At 36.2% G+C, this 21,795-nt stretch overlaps 1 protein-coding gene across 3 annotated transcripts in view; it reads left to right on the forward strand.

The window, feature by feature from the left end:
- LOC128984853 (serine/threonine-protein kinase SIK3-like) overlaps positions 1 to 21,795 on the forward strand; it is a 280,801-nt gene that overhangs the window by 184,617 nt on the left and 74,389 nt on the right. For all 3 annotated transcript variants that reach the window (XM_054404224.1, XM_054404232.1, XM_054404239.1), the window contains one exon: positions 19,514 to 19,649. In XM_054404224.1, the coding sequence (XP_054260199.1) occupies positions 19,514 to 19,649 (136 nt within the window). The remainder of the gene's footprint in view (positions 1 to 19,513; positions 19,650 to 21,795) is intronic.

Genomic DNA, 21,795 nt, shown 5'->3' on the forward strand with positions numbered 1-21,795 from the left:
TTGACTGGATCAAATAAATGATTTATTTTGACTCAACTAAATTAATTCACTACCTTCAAACCCTCCTTTCCTTATCTGATGTTGATTATTAGTAACATTAATAATAGCATATACAAATAGAACAAATATAGACCGTCAGCTTTGCTGCGATTAGCATAAATTCTGGCGTCCACCGCTAGGTTTGCCGTGTAGTTACGTCGCACACCGCTGCAGCGTCTGCTGGTCGCATACAGCTCCTGCCCTCCTCACCTGCAGCAGTGTGTGCCGTAACTACACGGCACTCCTAGCGGTGAGCGCTATTGATACGTACTTGTCCAAGGCATTCTTTCTCTTGATTACTTATAAGAATAAACTTTTAAATTAATGAGAAACAAATTATATTAAAGAAAGGAATTCACACTTTTTATTTTGATCACACAAACATAAACATGAACACAGCTTAATATAAAAAGCAAAACATATGATCTTGAGACAATGTACATTTAAACAGTACATAAGCAAAATTGTCAATGTTCCAATACTCCCTTCACAATTTTGAAACTAAATGTCACAAAGTCCAATGTTTACTTTAAGCTGTGTAAACCTTACTCGATTGAGAGGTTTAGTAAGGATTTTGGCAAGTTGATATGTTGTAGTTGTAGATACATGTTCAACATCAACAAGTCCTTCCAAGAAATTTTCTCTGACGAAGTAATACTTAACTTCCCAGGACACGAGCTCCTTCCTCACGAGCAGCCTTCCAGTCAGATGCATCATCTAACACCATTGCTTCCTTTTAAGACCTTGGAAACATCTGTGTCTCTGATTGAACCAGCATCAGATCAAAATTTCCACTGCTCATCCAACTTGGTACATTTTTCACTCGTTTTCCTTGTCGCAACACGTCTTTTGTGGTTTCATTTTTAGACAATACCACACACTCGTCTTGCTCACCTCCCTCCAAAACAGTAGGAGGTGCCGCTTTGTCAGTTTCCACTTCTGTTGTTTTTGAAGTGATGTCAAAATGAACTTCATCGCTTGAAGATGGCTCATTATCAGGAGCAGTACTTCCTTGGGATATCTCAGATTGAAATATAACATCATGGCTAATAACAGTTTGCCGTTTGCTTGGTACATACACTCTGTATCCATCTCTCAAACCATGATACCCAACAAAGATTTCGTCAATGCTTTTAGCATCCAACTTTTTCCTCTTTTGCTTCGGCTGATGTACAAAGCAGTTAGTTCCAAATACTCTGAGGTGTTGCAGACCTGGAACACTCTTACCCGACCACAATTGCAGTGGTGATTTGCCATCTACAGGACTTGGTCCTGTAACTTTAAGGAGGTAAACTGCAGTATACAAGCCTCACCCCAAAGAAACTTCGGCAAGCCTTTCCTCTGAAGCATAGAACGAGCAGACTCCACAATCGTTCGATTATCCCTCTCAACAGTACCATTCTGTTCAGGGCAGTAGGGAGAAGTTGTACGTATCTTAATACCATACTCCTGAATGATTCTCGTAGTTTCCTTTGATAGGAATTCAGACCCGTTATCAAACAACATTTCTTTTATGATCTTTCCACCTTGTTTTGCTTCTGCAAGAAAGATGCGCATACAATCAGCTACTTCACTTTTATTCTTTATGAAAAATACTTGGTGATACTTACTGTAGTAGTCTTTAAACAATACAAAATAGCGGTTACCTCCAAGAGAAGTGACCTCCATAGGTCCACAGACATCTGTACTGATCAGTTCACCAACCACCTCAGGACAAGTTGGACGAGAATGAAATGGACCACGATGAGATTTACCAAGAACACATCCATTACACAGACCCATGTCTCCAGTCACATTAATTCCATTCATCTTCAAAACTTGTTTAACATGGCGTTGATTCTGATGACCTAGCCGTTCGTGCCATAGCTGTAAAGAATCTTTCTCACATGCAAGTTGTACAGTGAGTTGTATAGGACAAATAGCACGCATGTTAAGAAAATATAAATCCCCATGCAAACGTCCAGTCAATGTAACAATACCATTTAGGGTAAATTTACATCCAAGATTGTCAGCAGAAAACACATGGTTCTTCTTCGCTGCCTTGCTGACTGACAACAGATGAGCTCTAGAATTAGGTACATACAACACGTTTTCTACAGTCGTTTGAATTAGCTCCTTACCAACTTTAGTTTCAACAACAATGATCCCGTTATCGTAGTTTTGTACCGTTGTTGTAGTGTTATGCCAGATCCCTCGGCATAACACTTTTTATCAGAAGCATTATCACTGAAGCCAGACATAAGTTGTGGTTCTGAAAATTGTGAATACTCTGTAAAATAGTCTTTACACCACGTTACATGATGAGTAGCACCACAATCCGCAATCCAAACGTCCCGATTTGCAAAAGTTAACTCATTCCTGCTCATAAAACTATGCTTTGCAGACACATCCTTCTTGTTATCAGATGTAGATACCGTAGACTTCTTTTTAAGTGGACAATACTTAAGTCCAATTACTTGCACCCAAAAGTTTCTCTATACATATCTTTTCATTTGAATTTTCCATAATGTCTAACCAATTTTATACTTGTTCCAAGAAAAAAGTCAACTCAACAGTTACAATGGCAAAACAATGAAGAAAAATATTTTAGAGCTTCTTTAACCCTTTGAGTGCCAACGTCCGGGGAACCGGACGTTTTTAAAACGAGCCAAAAGTGCCAACGTCCGGCCGACCGGACGTTTTTAGAACGAGCCAAAAGTGCCAACGTCCGGCTGACCGGACGTTTCGTAATGATCGAACAGCTGTCATAACAACCGAATAAATACTCGGATTCTTTTAACCCATATATTAACATTGAGTCGAAAGTTGCTAGATGCGATACATCGATTTTCGTTGGTCGAAATATCGAAAATTCGATTTTTACGAAATTTTAACCTAAAAATCGCCAGATCGCGCTCGGCATTTTTAGCGCGACCTTCGGGAAAAATCATCGGCATTTTTTGAGCGTTACTTTTATTTCTCGCCTGGCACTCTAAGGGTTAAAAGTTATTTAAAAAAAATACCTTATTTGTAGAATAGCCCATAACCTATTGATACGTACTTGTCCAAGGCATTCTTTCTCTTGATTACTTATAAGAATAAACTTTTAAATTAATGAGAAACAAATTATATTAAAGAAAGGAATTCACACTTTATATTTTGATCACACAAACATAAACATGAACACAGCTTAATATAAAAAGTAAAACATATGATCTTGAGACAATGTACATTTAAACAGTACATAAGCAAAATTGTCAATGTTCCAATAAGCGCCTGAACCTCCCTTTGTCAGTCTATATTTATTCTATTTGTCTATGATAATAGTTACTAGTCACAAGATTATTTTATTTTATTCATAGAGTGTTTTATTTGACTTGTTTTGTACAAACTATGGAAATACAGAAGTAACCTTATAAGCACTGATTGTACGACTCAAACCTCAAACTCAGTCAAGTTCAATCTAACTGTTTGACTCAGAACAGTCCAGTCAGTGGCTGAATTAATATGTTTATGCCCCAATGGATAAATGTTGGGGTACTCATGAATTTGAAAAATCAAATTGCATTCGATCTGTAACCACCGTGACAAATGGCAACATTAGGTATTGCAAAAGACTACTACCTATTTCAATTTTCAAGTTAACAGGTAAAATGTATTTATTGATGGATGAGACTACATGTCTACATGACAAAGAGCCAAGCCTTCATTTATCAAACCAAAAAGGGCTTTTATTTGTTATTATTTGTATGTTCGGTGGTTCGTACTTAATTTTGTTTTTGTCTTTCTCTTCTCGAATGAGGTGAGAAAGTTTCAATGTAGTTAGTTTTAGCGTTGTCTGTCGTCTGTATAGTGTGTTCAAAATTGAAGAATAGGCCTTAGTTTTTGTCGAATTTCTTAAATAAAGTTTATATGTTCATGTGAATAATTAAACTTGTTTTGTCTGTAGATAATACGTGAAAGTGAATCAGTTTATTACAAGAATGTTGAAGTAGGCCTACCTTAAGTTGTTGTTTTTATATACTAATTTGTGATAAATTCTTGATAATGGCTTCCCAAGTTTTACAAAATTTTAAAACTGATGAAGCAAACAACAGATTTGCGAAATAAAACATATTATTTAATAGGCTTATCGCTAGAGGTGGGGGGTCTAAAAGCACTTTTAACCTAAGCCCACAATACTGGTACAGGCATTAGGAATACAAAAAAAACCATCACAGTCACCAAACTAAGCCCTTGTTAAATATTTTTTTAAACAAGCCTGCACCTTTTAAACTGTAACCTCAAATTAATATGTAGGCCTACTTAGGCATATTTTCTTAAACTTTTGTTCAAAACATCCTTTCCATAAATACTTTCTTTCTAAATTTCCCTTAATAATGGAACTTAAAATTAACTTAATGCAGGCTATAGGTACAAAATTACTCAAAATTACTTCCTTCTACAGTATATATATATAGCTAGAACTTAACAGTAGTTAACATAGTTTAACAAATTTCCACAGCCCCTATTCTTTCCCAGGTTAGTAGCCTATGTAAAATTTATTGGTTTAACAGTGAATCATTTCAACAAATAGGCCAATATTAAACACTTCTGGTATGGTATATATACAAATATTGTTTTTGATTTGAATGTTTTTGGTTGTCAAATTGTTGTTTGTACAAATAGGCCTAAGTTTTATTTTCTTATTGCCTGAAGTTAATAACTTATAACCAACCTACAATAATGGACAAAAAATCTGTTTTAAAAATTGAAATAGGGATATTTTGTGTTTTTAAATAAAAATTAAGTAGCCTTATTTTAAATGAGGTACCGATGGTACCGGAACTGAGAACCGAGAATCGATTTTGGTTAGGAGCCGGTTCCGGAACCGACATTGAAAAAGTGGTACCGACCCATCACTAGCTCACATCTTTTCAACCAATCTTCTGCTGTTATCTGGCTAACCTTTTCTTCGACAAGTTTAATGCAGTCATCCGATTTAAATGTTGTATTATGTAAGGCTACGTGGTTTTTTATTATAGACCATATAATTTCAATTGGATTGGTAAGGTGGAAGGCGAAGAACCAAATGACCATGAGGACCAAGAATGGAGTCGATGAAATATTTTTTTTTAAGGTCCTTGTTAGCAGAGAGCATAGCATGGTTTTAAACATCTTATCCTTAGCAATATTGTGTTCTACTAACCTGCAATGTTGCATGTCATTTATAGCATATATCTTACATTCATTCATTTAGTTATATAATTTTACTTCTTTGATTACCTACCTTCCGCCTTAGTGCAATATCAATTAATTATCCCCATTTTAATAATTGGCATATGTTATTTAATAAATTAAAATATTTGAAGATCTTTTTAGTCAGCTGAGTTCCCCTCCCTGATCATAGACTATAATTAAACTTATTGTAAACTCAATGTTCTGTTTTACTGAGCTAGGCTAAACCAAGATGTCGACCCTTTATTGTTCATTTTAATTATCAAACCACATCCACATTCATTGTAATATCCTATTCTCAGTTCATTAAATTTGTAATGTAAAGAAATCCTTAATGTAATGTAGGTCCTAATGTAATGTAAGCTTAATCATTTGTCTGTCTATATATTTAATTTAGGCTTAGCTTAATCCAATAAATAGTAAGTAAAGGTACAAACCTGAACCAAGTTGTATTAGTCCAAATTACAAAGCACTACCAATAACAAATTTTGTATAATACTTGTGCCAATTGGGTACCGGTAGTGATATTGATTATTATTTTAACAGCATAAACGCAATGTTTTCTTTTAAACCACGTAATCATTTTATCTTTTCTACTGTTAGAGTTTGGTGCCGGGTTTATTTGCTTATTGTTGTAAGAAGCATTATCCACAATTAAAATTGAATTGGGTGGAATGTTGGGAATAGCTTTATCAGTTAACCACTTCTGATAGTTCTTAAAATTCATACTGTCGTGGTTATCACCTGATTTTTGACCAGATTTAAAAATAAGCAAGGCTTTGTTCACAAATCCTTTTTCATTGCCAGCATAGACTATAATAGCGTGTTTACTTTTCGAAATTGGAGTTAAAAGTCCGTCACTGCTTTTGTCAGTCCATGTGTTTGGTTTGGTATGGGTGGAATGAACATACGTCTCGTCAGTGTAGATGATGGGGCACCTGCATTTCTATATTGTTGGATAGCTCTAATAAATCTTACTCGTTTCTCTTTAATGTCATGAGATTCTATCAAAAATTGTCTGTTACCATGTGATTTTCCACCTGAATCCAAGGCCTCTAATTATTTGTCTTAAAGCCCACACTCCCCCTTGAAATACAATTTTTTCTCCCCAGGGATCAAACCTTGGGCCCATCCTATTCCTGTTATACGTGAATGACTTGCCTGGCTCCATATCTTTTGGAAATTTATGGATTTTTGCCGATGATGCCTGTCACCTAGTCCCAAGCCCAAATCGAAACATCACGTTTGAAATGCCCAAATTGGCTTGCTTGAAATGTCAACTTGGTGTAGCAAAAATCATCTGGTCCTAAATTCTAGTAAAACCAAATTAATGGAATTTTATAATAGGAAGAAGCCTGAACCACCTCCGATATTGACCTTGGACGGGGTGCCACTTGAAACCTGTAGTGAAACCAAATACTTGGGCCTACACATTACGGAGAACCTTAATTGGGGAACACATGTCGATGCAATAGCGCCCAGACTGTCATCTGTCACCTACCTGCTGTTTAGACTACAAAAGCTGGTTGATATCGAGATTCTCCTCAAGGTTTACTATGGCTGCTTTCATAGCATAATCTTGGTTTGGTATTTTGGGGTGGTTGTAGTGAGGCAAAACGCATCTTCATCCTTCAAAAACGTGCAATTAGAAGAATATGTGGAGTCCATAGACGGACACACTGTAAACCTTTGTTCCAAGAACTGAACATTCTCACACTTCCGTCCCTCTTTATATTGGAATCCGCATTGCTGGTTAAGAAGAATCCTAATATTTTTGTAACTAACAGCATGGTCCACAATTACAATACAAGAAGAGCAACAAATCCACATGTACCTCAAGTAAATTCCACCCTTGCAAGCAAGAGCCCTTACTTCAATAGCATAAAAATTTACAATAAATTGCCTCAGTACATCACGCAAGAGCCTTCTATCAACAAATTCAAGAACCTGCTAAAAACATTTTTAAGTCAAGCGGCCTACTACCGTGTTGACGAAACATATGTCTAGGCCATGTGCATCCCTGAAGAGGAAATGTATCCATTTACAGTATATAAATTAATATCAAGAAATGTATAAAAACCTGACGACCACGTCGCTGATGCGATACCAGTGGGAATTCCCCAAGTATCCTAGTAAGTAAGTAAGTATTCTCTAATTACTGCCAATAGCGATTTAAGCGTTGGACGCTGTCCATGGGTCCTGTGGAATTCAATAATAGTTCTGCAAACCCCTGCATTATCAAAATCATCTAAAACTGAATTCTTCTGCTTCTTACTCTAGGTCGCACCTACAAATAAAAAGGTTGTGGTCTTTCTTTGAGTAGGAAACGAAGTACCTTGTTTTGAAACTACTTTATTTTCTTTTAAAATTTGCTGAACACTGCTACGAGAAACACCTGTTGCTTGTGCCACTCTTTCTTGAACCTTTTGTAACAAGATTAGTCCCTGAGCAGCTTCTCTTTTCATAAATTCATAAAGTTTTTTATTTTTCCCTACTTTGGCTGTGCAAAACCTTTACTTGTGTTGGTCTGCGGCGATTCTCCTCCATTTAAGAATAACGTAGTTAAACGACACTACATCGGCAACTTTACAGATAAAACACTACAGCAGCAAATCTACAGTTAAAACACAGAAACTTTAATACAATAACAAAATCGTCACTACATTACCACACTACCGGTACATGTTTTTAGAACGGCTAGTAACGCGAAATCCACGAGACATTCTCACGACGATTGGATCAAGACTGGCTCGTCTCCTACCCCCACCACAATCTACCCACCACAGACCGGTTCTCGCCTCTCAGACTTCTGAAGAGGACTTCAGACTCTCACAAGAATATCAGGCTTCACCTCGTTCTGCACGACCTATACCTTTTCTCAGACCGTGCAGAGGCTAACAAAATAATTATACTGATGTTTATTAAGTTTAAATTATTTTAATTCACAGAATATATAATGTATTATAGAATATCATGATCAATGGCTAATTAGTTTTACTAAATTACACTTCACCTCATTGGCAGAACTGGAGAACAGCTGGCAATTAACTAGTCATTTCTGTAATGAGCTGATTCCACAATCTTTCTTAGTTGGCTGATTCCCATTAAAAATTTTACAAACTCGTGATAAAACGAGTTCAAGCCTTAGGCCTACTGTGCGTAGTGCGTAGGAACTGGGAATTACAGCCTATTTAAGCCAGTCGAGGTTGGTAGACATGTGTCAGTCGAGGTTGGTAGACATGATCTACCTTAAAAGAAGCAATCTGTTATAGTGAGTTTTAAAATTAGGTTTTAAGTGGTAAAATACTAATGGATTTAACTTGGTATGTGTTAATATTATCTTTGGACTATTAAGTATCAATTTGGACGATATAAATCTGTGCCGTAAGTTGCTTTTATTATTTGCTAAAACTTTGATAACCGTGAAACTGAGACTGATAAGATATTACGGCAGCTTGTTTGTTACGACTGCGCAATCATTGCCGCGCAGCAGTGTTCAGGATTACCAGTTACAGGGAATTCTACCCAGCCGCCGCTCCCTGCCACTGCCGACGTCGAGCCGCCGACACCGTATTTATGGAGTGCCTACACTTTCAGAGACGCAACCACCACGTCACTCAGACGGAGCAGGGTTGTCCCAGGTATTGCAGGCGCTACTACTTCATTGGTAAACCGTGCGCACGCTTTCCCGTTTTGATTACTAGCCTACAATTCTCTATGGAAGGACCGGGCGATTTAATGCTTGGTTGTACAAATGTTTGTACTGAAACGGAAAGTTTAATTTCTGAATTTTGTCTCCAATTAAGTAAGCTTGTTGCTAATAGTGAACTGAATTGTTTTGATCACCTTATTAATGTAGCAGCGAAAGTTCTTTTGGAATTTAATGTTCTATGTGGTGAGCATCTAGATACCAATCAGAGATTAAAAGATGCCGAGTCCAAAATAAAAGAGTTGGAAGGCTTCCTGGATGAGTCTAAGCGAAATTTTCGATTGAAATTAAATGAATCTTTGGTTGTAAATGATAGTTTGATAAGTGAAAAACAAACTCTGGAAAGTAGGATAGATGACTTGAATGACAGCCTAAGAAAGGTTTCAAGTAAAAGTATAAAAGATAGAGACTTGCAATCTAAGTTTGATATACTTGTCAAAGATTATGATAGGCTACAATGCGCAAATAGTAAATTCATTGTAGAAAACAGTCGATTAAAAGAAATTGCTTGACAAAAAATCATTAGAAGCAAGCGAATTAGCAACAAAACTTTGCGATGTGTCTGAAACTCTCAACAACCTGAAAGCTAACATTGATGACAAAACTAAGTGGTTATCGGACGATCTATTGTCATCATATTTTAATTTGTTTAACTCAGAAATTTCCATCCACTGTAAAGATGTAATGTTTGTGGGAGCATCAGTTACACACATTCTAAAGCTAGAAAATAAGGTACAAGTCGAAGCGGTGCTATCTGAATTAGAACAAGGGACTTGTTTTCTTCTATTTAAATAACTCTCTAGATGATGGAGGTGGAACCCACTGGAGTCTGTTAGTGCTAGATACAGTCTCAAACACTGCTGTGCACTACGACTCAGCCCAAGGCATGAACAGATGCCATGCTCAGATACTGCTAGAGAATCTAACCATATATTCCAACGTCAAACTTTTAGAGGGCAATGTGGCCCAACAGACAGCCAGCTATGAGTGTGGGCTACATGTCATTGTCTACGCGCGGCTGCTGTTAGCGCAACTCTGCTCAGAGACTTCAGCTCCTTCCTACCTTCCCTCAGCCTAATAACCCACAGATCCTAACAACCACTGAGACTGTGTCTACCAACAGAAATATTAAGAATAAAACTACTCAAAGTCCGGTTTCTGAATTGATCAAACATGGTTCTAATGACAAAACTTCAAACAAGCCTGTAAGCTACACGAAGACAATACCACCCCTCCCCAAGCACCAAAATAATAAAAAGAATATTCTAATTTTAGCAGACAGTCATGGGAGATACCTTAGTAAAAACCTATCATCTATCTGGCAAGGGAACGACTACAATATAAACTGTATTTTTAAACCAAGATGGAGGAGGTTCTTATTAAAGTAGAAGAGCTTAACAAATTATTTACAAAAGCCGATACAGTCATTGTACTAGGAGGGTCAAATAATGAAATTGTACATGCTGAGTTAAGCTACTGTGAAACTATAAGAACAATGTTGAACAAGACAAATCACACAAATGTCATCGTCTCTGCTCTGCCTTATAGACATCACACACCAGGATTAAATAGAAGAATGACATACATAAATATTGACTTGAAACAACTTCTGATTCAGCATGAACACGCTAAATTTCTTCCCCTGAATGAGCTTCCTTGCCACCTATATACAACGCATGGACTACATCTTAACAAAAAGGGTAAAATAAAATTGGCAGCTATAATAAAGAACATGATTACTCCCCAACAGAAGCGGAAAACACAGCTTAGCACCAATGTCACTTGGCAGGAAAAAATGCCAGGCATAAGAAAACATGACATTAATGTTATAGAAATGGACATGAGAAAAGCCATCAGCCTAAACAAAGGGGGTCCATATGTTGCGTTTGCCCACACAATATCCAGAGATATCAGCCATGAAAGGAATATGACTGCCGGTGTGGCAGTTGCATTCAGACAACAATTCGGTAGGCCGAAAAAAGTTGACTTCATTAATACAAAATTGACGTGTCAAAAGGTGCCAAATGGAGCAACAGTATACAGCCTGGTCACAAAAGAGGAGTACTGTGGCAAGCCAACTGTACAAGACTACGACGAGGCGTTCATGCAGCTCATTGAAGATTTTTCGAAGAAGAAATGAAACAATAATATGTTCGCCCATGGGTTGTGTACGAGACCACATTCAGCTGAAACACTTCTCCAAGAATGTTCGAAGACTGCATGAAACAACAAATGCAACAATCTGTGTGTGCTGTCTTGTGACCAACCAAGTGCAAAGAGAAGATTGTGGAATGGACTTTCTCACTCCAGCTTTCTCCAACAACTGAGTAAAGCAATTCAATCTCACAAAGATGAGCAGTCTTCTTCCTCCACGTCACAACCTAAACACCAGAAAACACCACTGAAATCTAAGGAGACCAACTTTCTTACTTCCACCACAACTGACCGTGACAACATCACCACCTCTTTCTCTACACCTCACACTCACGAGTGTCCACCACTGACCATGTCTGCTGGCAGCACTTCTCCTCGGCTGGTACCTGGTCGTCTGGAGTATAGTGAAGTGGTAAAGAGTGCAGTGCAAAAGCAGAGTATTGTAAAAGTGTGTGAGTCTCAGTCCTGCACAAGTCCACTTATCTTAAAGAGTAAATGTATAATTAGTGACCCTGATAACCACCAACCATCTGCGCCTTACCTCACCACTAATGACAGTCAATCCAATATTTTCCTGTCTTTAAACTCCCTATTGATTCCAGTAACTCCACCAATCTAACATTACCAACTTTGAAACTAAACATCCCTCACAAAATATGTGCTAAAAGTAAAACTAGACAAATTTCAAGTAATCATAGCAGTAGTAAGTTCAATAATAATTTCTCAATTATACATCACAATGTTCAACACCTTCCCTCCCGCAAAAACCTTCTTGAAATTTGTCTTAATGAGACCAAACCAGATATTATTGCACTGAGCGAACATAAAATGACACCAGATGAAATTGTTTTGCTAAATATTTCAAACTATGTGGCAGCATCTCATTTTTCCCAAAGTTTGGGTCGAGGGGGAGGAGTTGTAACCCTAATTAAAGATAATGTCAATTTTAAATGTGTAGATATTCCTGCTATTAAGGATTTACTTGTAGAAAAAGAACATGAGTGCTGTTTAGTAGAAATAATAACTATTAAATTCACTTTTGTACTTGGTTGCTTATATAGATCACCTTAAAGTTCAAATTTAGATGTGTTTTTTGAAAATTTTGAAATACTCTTAAATGTCTTGAACAAAAAATACAAAAATATCATAATTACAGGTGATTTCAATATAGATGTACTAACTAAAGATGGTAGATGTAAGAAATGTGTAAATATTTTGTCTAGTTTTAATATGAAGTACTTGGTTGACTTCCCTACAAGGGTAACAGACCACTCAGAAACTGCTATTGATAATTTTGTAACTAATATTGACCCTAACCATTTTAGAGTAACGGGTATAGTAACTCATATATCTGATCACGATGGCAAAATTATGGAGTTTCCAGTTTAAGAATATTAAAGCAATAAAAAATAATTTGATCAGAAAAAAAATAAGAAAGTTTATTATTTTTGTAAAAGTTTAAGTTCTGAGTCTTGGTCTGCTGTTTTCCAATCTACTGTCTTTACTAAGTATTATAGTTTTTATAATATTTTTAAATACTATTTTGATGTTCACTTTCCAAAGTAATATGTTACTGAAAAACAATATAAAGCTAATAAATGGATTGATGAAGTGTTGAGAACAAAGCAATCTGAAATTGTTAAGCTAGAAGCACAGTTTAGAACACATAAAGATATAAATCTAAAATTAGTAATCAAAAATAAGAAAAAGGATCTCAAACATCAGATTATAAACAATAAAAAGAGATATTTTGAGAGAAAAGTCATGAGCTCAAAAAATAAAATTAAAACTACTTGGAATCTGGTAAATGCAGAAGCATGCAAACCTTCTAAGATAAATAAAAACCTTAAAATATTTTATCAAAATAAATATATTACAGAACCAGTTATGATTTGTGAAACATTTAATAACGGGGTGGAGCCCGTGGGTAACAGCTAGTTAATTATAACCAACATAAAATCAAATCACTTAACAACCACCTGCAATCTGACCAATGTGCTTTCCAAAATCACATTTAAATAACAGTAACAGAAAATGATGTAGGAAAAATATTATCATCACTGCAAAATAAGCTTTCCACCGGGAATGATGATATTCCTATCACAATAGTTAAGGCATCATGGCAATTCATATCCATTCCTTTGACTCATATTATTAATCACTCATTAATGTCAGGTATTTTTCCAGACCAGTTTAAAGTGGCAAAAGTCATCCCCATTTTTAAAAAGGGAGACCCCGAGGATGTCAGATGCTATAGGCCTGTATCATTGCTTCCTGTATTATCAAAAATTTTAGAGAAAATTGTGTACAACCAACTTTTAGATCACCTTGCAATAAATTGCCTCTTAGATGAGCAGCAGCATGGTTTCAGACGAAAAAATTCCACCATAACAGCAGGTGTGGAATTTGTTGAGTCAATCATAAATTCAATTGATAAAGGTGAAAAAGTCATTGGTATCTTTTAGGACCTGTCTAGAGCCTTTGACACTGTAGACCACAGTACTCTCATAAATACACTAAGCTCTCTTGGAGTTAAAGGTACAGAATTGGCATGGTTTAAATCTTACATTTCAGATAGGAAACAGTTTGTAGAAATAAGTCATTATTTTAATAATTCAAAACCTATATATAAGGAGACATATAGTTCGAGCTTGCTAAATATACAATATGGAGTCCCCTAGGGATCAATTCTAGGTCCCTTGTTATTCCTCTGTTACCTGAAGGGTCTACCAGGGGTGATATGGGACAAGAACAACAAAATTTTTCTCTATGCTGATGACACTAACATGATTGTAACTGCCAATAGTAAAGAAAACCTAGAAAATGCATCTCATATTAACTTATCAATGATTAAAGACTTTTTTGATAGTAAAAACCTTCTGCTGAATTCACAAAAATCTAATTTTGTAACATTTACAACCAAACAGACTAAGCAAACAACTTTTTTGGGATTAGTTATTGATGAAAACCTAACAAGGAACGACCTAACGACCATGTAAATCTTGTAGTTAAAAAAACAACAAGTGGTTTGTATGCTCTTCTTCGGAAAATGGCAACCTCTTGCAATATTGAAACTTTAAAAACAATATATTTTGCCTTAATCCATTCACATGTGTCTTATGGTATCTGCATCTATGGGTCAACCTCTAAATTAAACATGGATAGAATATTACTCCAACAGAAAAGGGCATTAACGGTAATTTTAAATCTAAAAAAAAAATCTGATGTAATTAAAAATGATTTTTCCAAATTGAAAATATTTACAGTTTACAGCCTCTTTATTTTTGAAACAATAAAATTTGTAGTATCTAACAATAAACTAACATTTGGTAATACTGTCCATAGCTATAATACAAGACCCCATCGATTGGTTGAACATCATAAATTAGAGCTTTTAACAAAAAAAACCACCTATAAAGGAAACAATATTTTGATCTTTTGCCACAAAATATCAAAAAATAAATAAATAATACAAACAGATTTTTAAATTTGGCAAAAGCATTTCTAATCCAATCAGCTTTCTTTTCTATCGGGGAGTATTGTTCTTGACTCTTTTGATTTTTACTCTTTCTCTTAATAATTTAGAATGCAATTTAACCTTATGTATTTTTTGAATAACCAACTCACTTAGTTTTAGTTCCCATGACTCATTTTCATGTAAGTTATAATTTGTTATTACGATGAATTGGAGTAATTTGTCCAGGATCCTACCATCTGAGGGAAATCACCAAATGACAGGCTATCACAGCAAACACCATCTTAGCTGCTAGTGTAGCGTTGAAAAATAATAATTCTAAATCAAATCTTGCCTACCCACTCTCCGGTGATTGGCCTATACAGGGTTAATGGGTAGTGTACATGATTTATCTCGACCTTTTACATCTTCAATTCAATATTTTAACCGATACTGTACTGTTCAATGTTAAATGAGGTATAACAATCGATAAAAAAACAAATTTTGATATTTTTTACCTTAAATACTTATAAAAGTCAACTCAATCAAAGATTATGGAAATACTCACGATGTTAACGATGTACACAACAGTTAGATATAATCAAAATTGTTTGTAAATACTATCTTATCTTTTTTTCAAAAGCTGATCTTGTTTTTTAGAGTTTTCTACAAATGTTTCCCACTCATAGTCGCATTAGATACTATATATTAACGATTATAAATTAAGGAAAAAACATTATTTCTATTTCTTCTATTTGATTGTGTTCTATGACATTCTTATGTTTCCATTGTTTGCAAATCGGCTCTTTCAATGATTGCTCAAGAAATGTAGCAGTGTTAATTCAGTTTTATTTTTAGTAGGCCTATATCAATTAAATTTTCCAGGATTTCTCGCTTTTTTCCATTGTAATAATTACACCAACCCAAGTATCGTCTACAGATGCAATACGCCAAAGAACATCATCTACATGCAACACGCCTACGTACAACCTCCAAGAAGTGGTAAAAAATGCAGAAACCAACCAATAAGTTACAATAGACATAAGTTAACTCCATAAGAAATCATTTTAAGAGTTACTGTGATATTAGGATTTCCCACTGATTTTGCGATAGAAAATTATATTGCAAAACATGACACGATACAGAAGAAAATTGATTCTAAAATCAGAAAAAAACCATAGCAAATACTTCATTTTGACAAATTCAGAAAAACACAATTTAAATATTACAGTAACAGCTGTTTCATTAAAAAAGTAGTGTAAAATTATACATATGGTCATAATGTAAACAAATCTGCTGAGGGGACTTTAAAGGCCTCTGGGGCAGAGCCCCAAGGGAATTTACCTCGTTTCTCTTTTGATGGCTCATCTACAGACCAAAACCTTTCTTTAGAGACCCCTACCAAGTTTCTACGCCCAGCAGTTCTCTGAAATTAGCTGTGACAAATCCCCGTTTTTCTCCCATAAGAATAACATGGGATGGGAATTTAAAGGCCACTGGGGCAGAGCCCCAAGGGAATTTCCCACGTTTCTCTTTTGATGGCTCATCTACAGACCAAGACCTTTCTTTAGACACCTCTACCGAGTTTCTACGCCCAGCCGTTCTCTGAAATTAGCTGTCACAAAGAAAAACAGTTTCAAATTAATATATAAACTAGTGTACCTGTTGCTCGAATTCGAGCAATTGCGAAGCATTACAGGCGACTCAAAGATTATGGAAATACTCACGATCTACACAAAAGTTAGATATAATCAAAATCTTTTGTAAATATCTTATCTTTTTTCAAAAAGCTTATCTTGTTTTTTTTAGTGTTTTCTACACATTTTTCCCTCTCATAGCCGCATTAGGTTGTCTATAACAACGATTATGAATGGAAAAAAAAATTATTTCTATTTCTTCTACTTGGTTGTGTTCTATGACTTTTTCTATGTTTCCATTGTTTGCAAATCGATTATTTCAATGATTGCTCAAGAAATGTAAAACAGTGTTAATTCAGTTTTATTTTTAGCCTATATCAAATTGTCCAGGATTTCTCGCTCTTTTCTATTGTAATAATTACACCAACCCAAGTTTCGTCGGGTCGCCGGATTTCTACCCCCGGATATTTACCCCCATGAAAAAACGCCTACGTCATTTTGACGTCACGAGGGGCGGGGCTTATACACGTTCGAGAAACAGCCCGCGACTGGAAATCTACCCCCGGACATCTACCCCCGGACATCTACCCCCAGACATCTACCCCCGGACATCTACCCTCGGACATCTACCCCCAGACATCTACCCCCAGACATCTACCCCCGGACATCTACCCCCAGACATCTACCCCCGGACATCTACCCCCGGACATCTACCCCCGGACATTTACCCCCAGACATCTACCCCCCGTGGTCAGCTCTGCCGCGTATCGGCCAATATATATTGTTGTAATTGAGTTTATAAATTGCTTTATGTTAATCAACGGCTCTTTGGTTGATCATTACCCTCTAATATCTAGTATTAAGCATGTGATATGTCATTGCCTTGTTTAACATTATCTATCTTCCTAATAAAATAAGCTGTAACAGCCCTTTTCCACCCAAACTACTTCACTGATATTTATGATTGAGGTGTAATTTTAAATCTTATGATCCTCAGCTCAACGCAAAATGGTATTTAAAACTATATGTTGATAAAGGGCTTCAAAAGTAAGACCCTTAAGGATTTGATTCATTTCCAGACAGTGATTTAAATGGTTGACCAACTTTCACATAGGCCTACAGTAACAGCTAACGGCGCACGCATGAGCGCGAATCGGAAGTGTTTATCACAATAGATTGACCAATACGATTTTAATACTATTTAAAGGTTCTTCCAAAAGAAGAGAAACCAGTTAACATTGTAATAATAACTCTTATGACGTACGGTATGGGAAATATTTTATTCATTGAATGATCAACCATATTTTGTAACTTATGCAATAGTCATTATTGCTTTTACACTTATTAATCACCAAAAAAGCTAAAGAGCTAAATGCTCAAAATTTTTATTACTTCAATCTATTTATCGCAGTTATATGAATTAGCATAAGCCTTGAAAGTAACCGTCAATGTTGACGGGTTTCGCCTAATTCTGTTCTGTATACTACCTTAAAATGCCTCATTTTAACATTTTACTGACAGGAAACCTGCTTATTCACTTCCAGATGGTATTCTTATGAATGAATCTTTTGAACACTTATTTATTGACATAAAGTTGACAAGTTTTGTTTTAAGGCAGGATTTTTCAATAAGACTTTATACATTCTCTGAGTATGCGAATGTGCTGCAATGGGGGTATTTAGGCGTATATATATATATATATATATATATATATATATATATTAAAAGATATTAGGCTATGCTTAAAAAATTGAACGTGGCCATTATTTTGAATTTTAATAATTGTCTTATTTTAGGTCTTTAAGAGAAAATAGTTTAAAATCCTTTCTTAGTACGCATCTAAAATCTTAGAAACAATTTTTTTTTACTACTAGGTGATATGCAAAATTTACCATTATTCACCTGACTTAAGCTTTTAATTGACATCTCAATCGTAAAAATCAGTGAAGTAGGTCGGGTTGAAAAGGACTGTTACAACTTATTGAATTACAAATATGGATAATGTTAAAACAGACATCGACATATCGCATGTTTAATACTGGATATAAGAAGGTAAAGAAATTTATAAAATAAATTACAACAATGAATATTGGCCGATACGCGGCAGAGCTGACCACGGGGGGTAGATGTCTGGGGGTAAATGTCCGGGGGTAGATGTCCGGGGGTAGATGTCTGGGGGTAGATGTCCGGGGGTAGATGTCTGGGGGTAAATGTCCGGGGGTAGATATCCGGGGGTAGATGTCTGGGGGTAGATGTCCGGGGGTAGATGTCCGGGGGTAGATTTCCAGTCGCGGGCTGTTTCTCGAACGTGTATAAGCCCCACCCCTCGTGACGTCAAAATGACGTAGGCGTTTTTTCATGGGGGTAAATATCCGGGGGTAGAAATCCGCTACCCCGTTTCGTCTACAGATTCAATATGCCAACAAATATCACCTACGTACAATCTCCAAGAAGTGGTAAAAAAGGCAGAAACCAACCCATACAATAGATATAAGTTAACTCAAAAGAAATAATTTTAAGAGTTACTGTGTGATATTAGGATTTTCCACTGATTTGGTAATAGAACATTATATTGCAAAACATGACACGATGCAGAAGAAAATCCAATTAAAAATCAGAAAAACCCATTGCAAATACTGTACTTCATTTTGACAAATTCAATAAATCTCAATTTAAATATTAACAGCTGTTTCATTAAAAAGTAGTGTAGAATTATGCATATGGTCGTAATGTAAACAAATCTGAAGAGGCAACTTTAAAGGCTTCTGGGGCAGAGCCCCAAGGTTATTTACCTCGTTCCTCTTTTGATGGCTCATCTACAGACCAAGACCTTTCTTTAGAGACCCCTACGAAGTTTCTACACCCAGCCGTTCTCTCAAATTAGCTATGACAAAAACCCCGTTTTCCTCCATAAGAATAACATGGGATGGGAATTTAAAGGCCACTGGGGCAGAGCCCCAAGGGAATTTTCCATGTTTCTCTTTTGATGGCTCATCTACAGACCAAGACCTTTCTTTAGACACCTCTACCGAGTTTCTACACCCAGCCGTTCTCTCAAAATAGCTATGACAAAGAAAAACAGTTTCAAATTAATATATAGATTGTATGGAGATTATTTGTTTTATGTAAGCCTATATTTTTTAAGAGTGACGTCAACGAGTGCCATGTACTCTTCCTCACACACAGACGTGTAGTCTTGAGAGGAATGTTTTTTCCATTTCACAATAATTGTCACTGTAAAATTGTGCATTCTTGGAAATAAATCATCTTGAATCTTGGATGGTGGCTAGTAAATCCCCGTCATTAAAATTTCTATGTTAACAGAGGTACGACCCAGCTGAGATGCAACTGCGGCACTGTCTAGACATGCAGCAGATGAGGAACACCCCCCTGGGCTCCCCGTCACCCTCACCACCCCACCAAGCTATCAGTGGGGGTATGTCTCCACTCACCCCTGCTGGTAAGTGACATGCCTTCGCATTAGAAAAAATATCTACCTGTTTATCGGGACGAGATTACTTTTAGTTTAGAATTTCCTTAGGACGGGATTTGTTCCAACTGTAAGTAATGATGGACGGGAAGTTTCTTGTGCATTAAAAGGGTTTGTTTTAATAGTCTTGAGTATTGCAGTTACCAAAAAAGAAAAACACAATAAATTTTTACTGTTTGTGGCACTGATCTATAAAAACAAAAAAAATGGGTAAAAATTAACAGGTATAGAAACTTGTGACTCGCGGTCACGGCACGATGGTCGAAATGACTCGCAGTAACAGCATGATCGTCAGTATGACTCCGTGGTCACGGTATGATTTTCGGTATGACTTGCGGTTACAGTGTCATTGTCGCTATGACTCGCGGTCACGGCATGATTGTAGTAATGACTCACCGTCACGGCACGATCGTCGGCATGACTCCGTGGTCACGGCGTGATCGTCGGTATGATTCGTGGTCACGGCGTGATTGCCGCGTCGAAATGACTTCGCCTCCTGAGTTCGCGGAACTATCGTGAACATCTCTCGCGATAGCGGCGCCATCGTCACTCGCGAAGCGGCAAAATTGCCGACGATTGGATCAAATCCCGTCCGGAAAAATTCCCGAATTAAATGTAATCCCGTCCCGAATATCGGGAATATTATTTTCCCAAAATTTCGGGACCCGTCCATCCCTACTTTTTATGCTCAGCTTCATGCTGTACATTTACGTTAAGTTTTCCTACAGCTTTTATTGGCTGGTTTGTATAAGAGCTCAAAACCAAATCAGTGGGCATTAAGTCGAGATCGGATAAATTATTGTTGTAACACTTTTTAGAAATTACTGACACACATGCTCCACTGTCAACCTCAAATGGCAATATAGTATGTTCTACTTTAAGATTAACCGTGATAGGTTTTATTCTCCATATTCCAATAAAGTCGATTATTTTAAATGTTTTATGAAACGTGACATGACAAATTTTCACGGAACTTTTTTTTGTCGGCTACTACTTTATTTTATTTTTTGGTCAGGTAAGTTTAAAAACAGTGGATTCTGTATCCAAAAAGTAACATGTTCTAAATTATATTTTTTAAATTTTTGGCTTATGTACGTAATTTAAATTGTACGAGAGGGGCTTCCCGCCGTGCCGGGTTGCGCCGTGCGGGCATATTTTGATCCAGTGGCGGGTGTTTGGTGTTTTGAATAAGAATACTGAATTGCTTGTTTTAAGATCGTATCATTACAAATCGTATCATTTTAAGATTTTCTTACACTTATGAGAAATGCATTTTCCATTTGTAAATTTCTCAGGTACAAATTTCATGAAATAACGTACATTATTGCATTGTTTGACAATAAGTACCTGGGGACCGAGCTTTGCTCAGGAAACTTTATCACTACACTACACTTTGAGAGTATTCTTTGGTCAATGTAATTCTATCCCAAAAATAATAATTTGCGGTATATTTTTTCTTGACACCTATTTAACTTCTATTCAAATAATAGTATCATAGTTTACTGAAATGATGCGATAGAAGAGTTTTTAAAAATTTGTTTAGTTCCCCTAAATGGCCCAAACTATAGAAATTACCCAGTATTAAAACGTTTTTATTAGCTCACTTTCTTGTCCGGTACAAATTTTGAAATCAATTTTATACTAACTTCCCGACAACCTAGAGACTTGAAACTTGAAACATAGCTCACAAATAGAAGACAATGCAATGTTATATCATTTAATTTTCATATTTCCCTTGGGCTACGCCCCATGGGCTTGTTTTTATTAAATCGCTTTCTTGCAAATTTGGATACTTCCCGATGAGCTAGAGACTTGAAATTTGAAACATAGCTCATAAATGGATGACAATGCAATATTATATCATTTAATTTTCATATATCCCTTGGACTACGCCCCATGGGCTTGTTTTTATTAGCTCGCTTTCCTACAAATTTTGATATCAATTTTAAACGAAGTTCCCGATGAGCTAGAGACTTGAAACTTGAAACATAGCTCACAAATGGATGACAATGCAATATTATATCATTTAATTTTCAGTATTTTTACCTTTTTGGTAGCCTAAGATGTCCAAAATTCTTATCTCCATTATATAAATATGTGTTTCGTGAACTGTGTT

This window comes from Macrosteles quadrilineatus, unplaced genomic scaffold (assembly GCF_028750875.1).
Source record: "Macrosteles quadrilineatus isolate MER2022 unplaced genomic scaffold, UCM_ALF_1.0 Scaffold_1__1_contigs__length_201487025, whole genome shotgun sequence".
In the NCBI taxonomy this organism is placed as follows: domain Eukaryota; kingdom Metazoa; phylum Arthropoda; class Insecta; order Hemiptera; family Cicadellidae; genus Macrosteles; species Macrosteles quadrilineatus.